At 34.9% G+C, this 10,988-nt stretch overlaps 1 protein-coding gene across 2 annotated transcripts; it reads left to right on the top strand.

Moving 5' to 3' along the window:
• Nucleotides 1-598: 598 nt before the first annotated feature.
• On the top strand, nt 599-4,128 carry LOC131624147 (uncharacterized). Of its 2 annotated transcripts, none has more exons than XM_058895124.1 (3): nt 599-1,041; nt 2,467-3,224; nt 3,405-4,128. In XM_058895124.1, the coding sequence occupies exons 1-3, from the start codon at nt 754-756 to the stop codon at nt 3,844-3,846; spliced, it is 1,488 nt and encodes a 495-aa protein (XP_058751107.1). In that variant the 5' UTR covers nt 599-753; the 3' UTR covers nt 3,847-4,128. The 2 variants fall into 2 exon arrangements, with proteins under 2 accessions (XP_058751107.1, XP_058751108.1); XM_058895125.1 differs by having other exon boundaries at nt 910-1,041; nt 2,452-3,224.
• The last annotated feature ends 6,860 nt before the right edge of the window (nt 4,129-10,988 follow it).

Below are 10,988 nucleotides of genomic sequence, written 5' to 3'. Positions count from 1 at the left end.
TACTTTAAATGTTTATAGGAATAAAACTTATTTAACGTTAAATTAAAAGAGTAAAAATATAATATTTTACAAAAAGAAAGCATGTTGTTGAGATTATTGTTTGAAGAATATTTTTGATAAGTTAGAAATAAAAAACAATTTATTTATAAAATAAAATTAATTAATCTTAAATTCAAAAAGTAAATTATATAAAAAAAATTATTTAAAAAAAAGAAATAGTACACCTAAAAAAAGAAAGAAATTGTAAGATGGCTGGTGTTATAAAGAAGAAAAAGAAATTAATAAAAAATTATGTTTTTTCTGTGTTTTTATTAAAACAGCTTTTTTGAAAACAAAAAATAAAACTGAAAATCAAAATAACTATAACTTGTTTTAGTTTTTTAGATTTAAAAACTATAAAACAAAAAATTGTTTTTGAAAACAGTTTTTAAAAAGAATGGTTTCAAACAAATTTTTTCTTTTCAAATTTTTAAAAACTAAAAAATAGTTTTTAAAAAGTAATTCAAACAAACGTGTGGTATGGGGGAAAAAATCGACCGACGTAACGTAATATTCCAAGGAACAATTCTGTGCATCTTACACGTACTCACAAAGAGCGCCTCGCTGGCATTTCTGACGAAATTACCACCCCATAGAAGACACTGACACAAACTCAAAAATAGAACAAAGCAAATCTGTAAGAATTTCCACTTCAGCAATTCCATCCATAAAATACCATACTCCAATTTGCGTTAAAAAACAGTCTCTGTAATTATGAAAGCAGAGACGGTTACACTCGTGCTGGTGAATCTAGCTGGAATAATGGAAAAGGCCGACGAGTCATTACTCCCCGGCGTTTACAAAGAAGTCGGCGCGGATCTTCATACTGACCCGACCGGACTCGGTTCACTCACTCTCTTCCGATCCATCGTTCAATCTGGTTGTTATCCAATTGCCGCGTACCTCGCCACGCGCCATAATCGGGCTCATGTTATTGCTCTCGGGGCTTTTCTTTGGGCTGCCGCTACTTTCCTTGTAGCCTTTTCCTCTACTTTCTTTCAGGTAATGACTGTGACTCCAGAAACGACTCCGTTTTGTGTAGTTCAAGTTGATGGAAGGTGATTTATTTTCTGAAATTGTTGGTGTAGGATAGTGAACTTAGTCTATGAACTTAGTATGCTTTAGAAGTGTCGTTAACTTTGAGAGTACCAGACAGAGTAAACATTCTTTTTTTGTTCCTAAATGTGTGAGGATATTATTATAATCTCTTAGGCTATGTTTGGATAATAATCTTTTAGCCTATATTTGGATATTGTAAAACAAGCATAGCGGAATGGATCGGAACGGAGTAAAATGAAATAAAAATGTTATTATATTATTTGAGTATTTCATGATGGAATAATCAATTTTGTCATTCCACTAGAATGGAGCGGAACAGAGCGCAATGGAATAAAGATGCATTCCATTGTTTGGATATTTTATGATGGAAAAGATTAATTTTTTCATTCCACCCAAGTCAGGGGATACAAAAAATGATGGAAAGTAATGGAATGAATTACAAAAAATGATGGAAAGTATTGGAATGAAATGAAATGTTATTCCATTGTTAGGATCATTTAAAATCGGATGGAGTGGAATGGAGTGGTATAGATTTCATTCCATTTCATTACTTACCATCGTATTTTTTTCATTCCGATTTCGGCGGAATGAACAACTTGCATCATTCCATCCCAAAATTTCCAAACAATATAATGGAATATTCATTCCACTTCATTGCGGTCCATTCCACTCATTTTATGATATCCAAACATAGCATTAATGTATAGAAATTATTTACAAAAAGACATTCATTCTAAGTGTGTATTTTTGTTAGTAATTTTATACATCAAACCAAGTAACGCGTGATACAATTTAGGACCAAACCAACTATGGAAAGGCATTGTATTTGAAAATCAGAACGACTAGTGTAAGATGCATTTGGGTATTTTGGACTTGTTTTAATAATTCTGATAGGTTCTGGACCATTGTTACCGTGCTTCATACATTCAAGTACCAAAATAGTTCTTTACTTTTCTCAATATTATGGCAATTTTAGGAACTATTTTGAAATATTAATAACTTTAGGGATTAAATTGACATCATCTTTCAATTTCATGAAGTATATTGGTAATGCTCTTGTTATACAACTTATTGAATTTAGTTTGAATTTGGAAATAATTTGCATTTTAGTTATGCTTTTGTAATTTTGATAGATTCAGAGACTATGTGTCAAGCAAAGAGAATTTCTGCACATTCAAGTACTGAAATGGTTGTTTACTCTCTTCAATGTATAGTTGAATATTTCAAATTTAGGAACTACTTTTGAAATGTTAATAATTTTAGAGATTAAATTGACAATGTCTTGCAATTTAAGCAACTAAATTGGTGAATCCCTCGGTATACAACTGATTGAATTCAGTATGAATTTTGAAGTTAATTGTATTTTAGGTAGCGTTGTCGCGGGGATTAAATGGCATTGGTCTCGCACTTGTAACTCCTGCAATTCAGTCCCTTGTTGCAGACTCTACTGATGATAACAATCGTGGTATGGCTTTTGGATGGCTTCAACTAACCGGTAACATCGGTTCGATTGTTGGTGGCCTCTTCTCACTTTTGATAGCTCCAATAACAGTCTTTGGTATCCCTGGTTGGAGAGTTTCGTTTCATGTTGTTGGATTAATAAGTATTATAGTTGGTACTTTAGTATACATCTTTGCCAAAGATCCACATTTCGAAGATAAAGGCAAACTTACAAATAATAGCAATCCAGTTCAAAAGGAAACATTTTGGTCTGGTGTAAAAGCCTTGGTTCAGGAAGCTAAATCAGTTTCTAGGATTTCGTCTTTCCAGATCATTGTAGCACAAGGTGTCACTGGCTCCTTTCCTTGGTCGGCTTTATCGTTTGCGCCGATGTGGTTAGAATTGACTGGCTTCTCCCATGGGAAAACTGCTTTTCTTATAGCTTTGTTTGTGGTTGCAAGTTCTCTTGGGGGTTTGTTTGGAGGAAAGATGGGGGATATCCTCTCCAGGCATCTTCCGAATTCAGGGAGGATAATTCTAGCGCAGATAAGCTCTGGATCCGCAATTCCACTAGCGGCGATTCTTTTGTTGGGTTTACCAGACGATCCATCTACAACTTTGTCACATGGTTTGCTGCTAATCATTATGGGATTCTGTATATCTTGGAATGCTCCTGCTACAAATAAGTATGTATTTCAAACTAATCAGTTTTTTTATCTATTCGTTTCACTTTTGTGGCTTTGTACAAACAATTGTGTTTGTGCGAATGGAAGAAATGAAGCATACAGCTCTTTGTTATTGTAATAAAGCTTCTTCAAGTTTATATCTTTGTGCATAAATTAATTTGTTAACTGTGTGGACATTAGTCCAATTTTCGCAGAGATAGTTCCAGAGAGATCGCGAACAAGTGTATATGCATTGGACCGATCTTTCGAGTCTATACTATCATCTTTTGCTCCCCCAGCAGTGGGGATTTTGGCACAGCACGTTTACGGGTATCAGCCCCTTCCTGAAGGCTCTAGCGAATCTCAAGATATTTTAACAGACAGAGAGAATGCTGCATCACTAGCGAAATCTCTTTATACGGCAATAGGAATTCCAATGGCTCTGTGCTGTTTAATCTATTCATTTCTTTATAAGACCTATCCGAGAGATCGGGAACGAGCTAGGATGGACGCTTTAATAGAATTGGAGATGAAGCATATTGAATCGGATGGCTTAGTCGTGGATAAGTCCGAGGAAATGTATATTGGAGATTATGATGGCGATGGTGTTGATCTTGATGATGAAGAGCATGTATTGCTCTAGTTTAGATTCTCCAACTTTAGGTGAATAGTTAATTCAGAAGTTTATATAGAAGAGAGAAGTTTCTTTCAGGTTTTCTTAGTGGGTTAGAATTTTCCATAATATATATTGATTGATTTTTGGCATCAACCAAACATGGATAGTAATAGAACCAAGTGTATACATACACCTTCATAGTTTTATCTTTCACATAAGAGGGAAGAGATTCTTTTGTTATATGCAATTCAATTGTGTACACTGTTATACATAGGAAGAAAATGAATGTAAATTTATATGGTTTGGCTATGTGATTGACATTCTGATTTGTTAATTCTCATGTATGGTTTAGATGTCATTAAATAATGTTCTAGATAGAGGTTTTGATTCTTTTGAAGGTTGACCATAACATTGTTGTCTGTTTCATTTTTTCTAAAACTGCACTTTCCTTGAAGCCACACACTCACCATAAACTATTATCCTGGATTCCGAGTTGCGATTTAATTTTTTTTACACAAATAACCAACTTCTCAAATTTTAATTTCATAATACTCAACTTTCTCCCATATTTTTCAATATATCTATATTTAAAATAAATAAATAAAAGTCGTACAAGGCACTTTCAATCAATTGGTGCTTGTATATATAACACTTTAGAGTTATTGACGTTTGCATTATAAATAGATAGGACGCGTTATATGAATTGTACTCTTTTTTAATTTTAATTGAATGTTCAAAAGAGACGTCAATTCGATGTAATTGTGCTCTTTTTTAATTTTTTTTTAATATATTATAAAATATAATTGTATAATATTTTAGTAGAAAATTTTATATAAACAGAGGTGTGATGTGAACTATTTTCTCACATCTCTTAATTTTTTTTTTTTTTTTTCATTTGTTTCAACATAAATACTTATAGGTATATTTTTTAATCAAGAACCAAGTCTGTGATGAAAATTCGTTTTTGGCGTAACTAGAGTTTCGAGCAATTGGAGACTAGCTTGAATATTTGGTTACTGGTAGAGATTAAAAATGGTGATGTAAGAATTAAAAGAATATACAAACTTGTTTCGTACATGTCCATTGCAGAAGAGTGACAAAATCCAACGTTGTTGGTTACCAATTAAGAATGACAATCATGTAAGGGATATGATGTCTGAAATAGATAATATTGTTTTGATTGTTGTATGATCTTATATATTTTATAGTGTTAAGTGTTTTTATCTGATGTTTGTGTTGTTGTTTTAGATGCATTGGTCTTCGTTCTATTGTAACCAAAAGTTGTTATTTATATTAAATGCAAAGTTTACAAAAAATGTAACAACATAATTAAATATCATCTAGAACTTATTCTAATATTGGGACAGTGTTTTCGTGTGTGATTGGTAAGACGACATATTCCACTTTCTTCCCATTTGTCAGTCGTATCTATTTCAATTTTAACACATGTGTTGATGGGGCCTTTTTACTTCTTCTCATATTTTTGTTGTAGTAAATTACACAGTCACACCTAGGGATGACAACGAATCGAGTCGGGTGCGGATTTCACACTACTCATGTAACACCCTTCTAATACCCCGCATAAATATTAAACAAATGATCAGAGTAAAACATGAAAAGGGCATTACAACTTCCATATAATCAAAACAAAAACTCATGTCATACCATAAAAGGAACGTTAAACCAAAATTATTCAGATCATCATGTTAACACAGCGGAAATATCTTTAACGTCTGAACAATGCAACATCCAAAGTCATAGACTTTAAAACACCACCATAATAAAACACCCAAATAAAAAGAGTTTAACAATTAACTCTAAACGATGTTCCCAGTGTTACACGACCAGAGCATGACACGGACCCAACTAACTCTAACGAACTACTTGACGAGCTATTCCTCACCAAGTACAAGAGCTACTCCTCAATCTGAAAAATAACAAGAGTAAGGGTGAGTCTCATTCGCATTTAACCAATGTTATAGGATATAGATGATAAAATATCAATCACATGCTATTCACCCAATCACAGTTACGATCAGATTCTCAACCACACAATCAGTACAACAAACATACAATCAACACATATTATAACATTGGACAATCTTCCATTCATGTTATAATAACACAAGTAGCCTAATGCAATGCAACTACATGCATGTGGTACCAAAATCTGGGATAACCCATCTCACCGATCCACCATCGTCAAGGATACGGCAACACCCACTCACTAATTCCACACAATGGGAATTAGCTACCACTGATCCACCATCGTCAAGGATCAGCCACACAATGATTATGAAATGCATGTATCAACCATAACATGCTCATCACCCACATAAGTCAATCAAATGTCATAATCATCAACTACAATAATCAATAGCTATACACAATCATGCTATTTCTCAATCATGATAAAACACATATTTTATACCAACAATACATGTATAACAAACACCAGTTACAACCACAACATCATACAGGTGAAATATTCATTAATATACCTGTACACATAAACCACCACAACCAATTAAAATCGAGTGTTTCAAAATAATTTCAAGTCACGACTCAAAACACTATTTTATCATGTAAATCATTTGATTAGCTTTACTATGCTCAAAACGGCAATAAAATCGGATTTACGGTTTAAAAGTTTGGAGTTTTCAAAGTTAAGAAAGTTTTAGAAAAAGTCATGCAGAACCCGGTTCCTCCCTACGTGGGAACCGGTTCCTGAAATCCTTCAGAAACTCCTCTCTGATTTTTACTACTAGGAACCGGGTTGTACCTACAAGGGAACCGGTTCCTGCTGAACAGAATTCCTTCGCTTCTGGTTTCTACTACTGGAACTCGGTTCCTCCCACCTGGGAACCGGTTCCTACGCTGCTGTATCAGAAAAACACCATTCTTTTCAACACCGTATCAACCCGAATCCATACCAATTCGCACCCAAATGCATTATAACACCAAAACGGCAACCACAAACACAATTAACACATTTATAACACATTTCAATCATCCCATTCACACCACACATGATCAATACAACATTATTAATCAATTCTCCCAAAACCTAACATCTCTACAACCTAAGCATAACTCAATTAGCATGAGCAACATGTTCAATTCCATTCTACTACCTATAACCCCATAATAGAAGATAAATGGAAGAGTCCCTCCTTACCTGAAGGTTGATTCTTCGCTCTTCCTCTGTCGCACTTCTATGCTCCTCTTCTCTTTTCACGTGTTTCTCTTTTCCAAATGTTGTAACCTTCTCTATTCCACAACTCCCTCTATTTTATTAAAAATGAAATAAAATTATTTTAATTAGTAATAGGGCCTACCAATGCACCCCCTCTTTACTAATCACAACTCAAGCCCAATTGCTTAATTCCTCATAATCCTCAATAATTCCAAATAATTCCCCATAATTCAATTAAATTAATTAAATTAAATTATGAAAATATGGAGTGTTACAACTATCCCCCACTAAAAGAGTTTTCGTCCTTGAAAACATACCTTAGGCAAATAACTCTGGATAGGAATCTTTCATCTGACTTTCCAGTTCCCAAGTCACATTCTCACCTGCTGGTCCTCCCCAAGCTACTCTGACCAGTGCTATCTCTTTGCCACGCAACTGTTTCAACTTCCGATCTTCAATTCTCATAGGCAAAGCTTCAACTGTCATGTTATCCTTTACCTGTATATCATCTACCTGGATAACATGAGATGGATCCGCAATGTATTTCCTCAACTGTGATACGTGGAATACATCGTGCAAATTCGCAAGCGTTGGTGGCAACGCAATACGGTAAGCCACCTCTCCAACCCTCTCTGTAATCTGATACGGACCGATGAAATGATGAGTCAACTTCCGTGATTTCAGTGCTCTACCAACACCAGTCGTAGGAGTCACCCTCAAGAACACATGATCTCCCTCTTGAAATACAAGTGTCCTTCGTCTCTTATCATGGTAGCTTTTCTGGCGACTCTGAGAAGCGTCCATCTTCTCCTGAATCAATTTAATCTTCTCCGTGGTCTCTTGTACAATTTCTGGCCCAATCACCATACTCTCACCAGATTCATACCAACACAAAGGTGTTCTACACCTCCTACCATACAAAGCTTCAAATGGAGACATACTAATGCTCGAATGAAAACTATTGTTGTAGGTAAATTCGATCAACAAAAAATAATTATCCCATGCACCACCTTTTTCTAATACACAAGCACGTAACAAATCTTCCAATGACTGAATTGTCCTTTCAGTCTGACCATCAGTCTGCGGATGATAAGCAGAACTCAACCTCAATTTAGTACCCAACGCCTTCTGCAAACCTTCCCAGAATCGAGATGTAAACCTTGGATCTCTATCTGACACGATACTCAAAGGAATACCATGCAGACTTACTATCTTCTCAATATACAATTGAGCTAATCTCTCCATCGGATAATCCATTCTCATCGGTATAAAGTGAGCAGACTTCGTCAATCTGTCCACAATAACCCAAATAGCTTCACAATTCTTCACCGTTCTTGGCAATCCAGAAACAAAATCCATAGATATACTATCCCACTTTCATTCAGGAATAAATAACGGTTGCATAGCTCCATACGGCTTCTGATGCTCAATCTTCGACTTCTGGCAAGTCAAACAAGCATAGACAAATTCAGCTATTTCCTTTTTCATTCCAGGCCACCAGAACAGCTTCTTTAAGTCATGATACATCTTGGTAGCACCAGGATGAATACTCAATCCACTCCGATGTCCTTCCTCAAGAATACTTCTTCTCAATTCGACAACATCTAGAACACAGACACGATTGCCAAATCTCATGATACCATTCTCGTCGATTTTGAATTCACCTCCTTTACCTTGATTAATCAGAGTCAACTTATCAACCAACTCTACATCAGTCTTCTAACCCCCTCGGATTTCTTCCAGAATACCACTAGTCAGCTTCAGCATACCCAATCTAACACTGTTAGGAGTATCTTTGTAACACCCCCATTTCTATACTAAACAAATAAGGCATATATTTGCATAAATCAGAGAAGAAAGCATGCATCTCACGAGGGCGTTACACATATTTCAAAATAGAACAAATATTTTATCTTTAAACATGCAATGGTCATTTCCAAATAACACGGGAATTTAAAACAACATGCAAACCACAGCGGAATAATCATCTCATCAAATAAATGGCAAAATAGGATGATTCCCATACATCATCCACCATGTCTCAACATCTTGGCTCAAGGCCACACATTAACCAGAATAACATATTCAAATACGAATACAATATGAGTAAACAAATATCTCATAACATCGAGTCATAAAAACATAAAACCCAACTCCCATGTGTTACATATGACCAGAGCACAAGTGACTACTTAGTCACGACACCCTACTAGAGATCTAAATCTCGACGCTAATCCTCCTTCGAAGCATCACTATCCATGAAACCTGCACGTTACCAACAAAGGATAACATTCAAACAGAAGGGTGAGAATTCAACTTCTTATAGAAAACATAATAATGGGAAATGTAAAATACAATAAGAATACATTTCAAGAATTCATCACTCTCCCCATAAACATGCATCATATGCAATTAATCAAGATTCACATGTTCATGTCATACAACATAGCTCATTCAATTCTAAGTAATCAAACATGATTCACATATTCACATATATATACATATATCATTAATACATATAAGTTCACATATGTATCACATGTGCTCCAAATCACATATATCACATTCATAACACAACAACAATTCATATAAAATGAGTCACCAAATTCACTTATCACATCTTATACACACATAACAATCACATAATTGCATACATTCAAACATCACATAACACCAATGTGACTCAATGCAAGACATGTGACTCTATGCATGTGGTACCCAATGTGAATCCAATGTTTCACCGCTTTCCGATTCAATGTTTAGAATCCAAGCCACGCTCCCGATCCGGACAAGATCAAAGCCAACACGCCTATTTCCAATTAAGGATCACGTCTGCTACGCCTGTTTCCATTCAAGGATCAACGTCTCTTACCATGTGAACCCAAGTTTCACCGCTTCCACCATAAAGCCGACCATGCTATGAATGTATGTACAATTACCAACAATTTATGCAATTAAGATTATCTCATCAATCTTAACTTACCGCATACCACAATAATCCAACTCTATGAATTATCCGCCAATTGTACACAACATTCACAACACAATTAACAATTACAACAAGGCATAACAACCATCATATATCCAATCACAATCATCATGCATATATTACCACACATCTTATCAATAGTTGTTATTCATTACATACCAAAACGTAACGCACACAAAAGCATTTACAAGTATACAATCCACATCTCAATACATACACCTTTAAATGATCATTATCAACAAGACACATTCCAATAGTACATATAAATGTATATTTATATTCATTATAACATATCATGGATATCACATCACTTAACACATATATGAATATTAACCACAAGTCTTATTTCATAATACACACATAAGTAATCACATGTTATCCATATATTAACATCCAATTTAAAATATTCCACATCAACTAGCATTTAGAATTCAATCACATAAATCGCGGTTATCATATCACATAATACATCCATGAACATTGATCATGCACAATTCATCCATAACATACACATATAGGTAAATGTTATTCTCAATTATCATCATAATTTATAAAACAAGTGTCAATACATTCTATCCTATCATATAGACAATCTCATTGGCTTCCCAACGCTTCGAACGGCGCATAAAACGAAGTTACGGATCAAAAGTTATGGCCTTTCAAAGTTTGGAAAAAGTTCTGTAAAACAGGGTTCGCGGCTCGAACAAAGTTCGCGGCGCGAACTGAGTGAATCAAATATTCCTTAGTTCTGCCAAGCAGTTCGCGGCTCGAACAATAGTTCGCGGCGCGAACTGGAGATTTCAGAAAATCCCAAATCTCAGAAAACAGCATGCGAATTTCATCCCAAATCCCCTAAACTCAACCAAATCAAGCTGAAAACATCAACCCTCACAAACAACAATAGCATACATGTTATAACCACAATTATATCACACATTTATGGATCTTCTAACATCATAACATCATCAAACATCAATTAAAACA

Source organism: Vicia villosa, unplaced genomic scaffold, assembly GCF_029867415.1.
Source record: "Vicia villosa cultivar HV-30 ecotype Madison, WI unplaced genomic scaffold, Vvil1.0 ctg.000106F_1_1, whole genome shotgun sequence".
NCBI classification, from domain to species: domain Eukaryota; kingdom Viridiplantae; phylum Streptophyta; class Magnoliopsida; order Fabales; family Fabaceae; genus Vicia; species Vicia villosa.
Note: the sequence above shows the minus strand (reverse complement) of the source record. Positions and strands in the feature narration are given on the sequence as shown.

Bases quoted from the DNA above. Each gene is read 5' to 3' on its own strand.
- LOC131624147 (XM_058895124.1), top strand. From the start codon at position 754: ATGAAAGCAGAGACGGTTACACTCGTGCTGGTGAATCTAGCTGGAATA. The intron at 1,042-2,466 runs GTAATGACTGTG...ATTGTATTTTAG, and splicing joins TTTCCTCTACTTTCTTTCAG to GTAGCGTTGTCGCGGGGATT. The intron at 3,225-3,404 runs GTATGTATTTCA...TGTGGACATTAG, and splicing joins AATGCTCCTGCTACAAATAA to TCCAATTTTCGCAGAGATAG.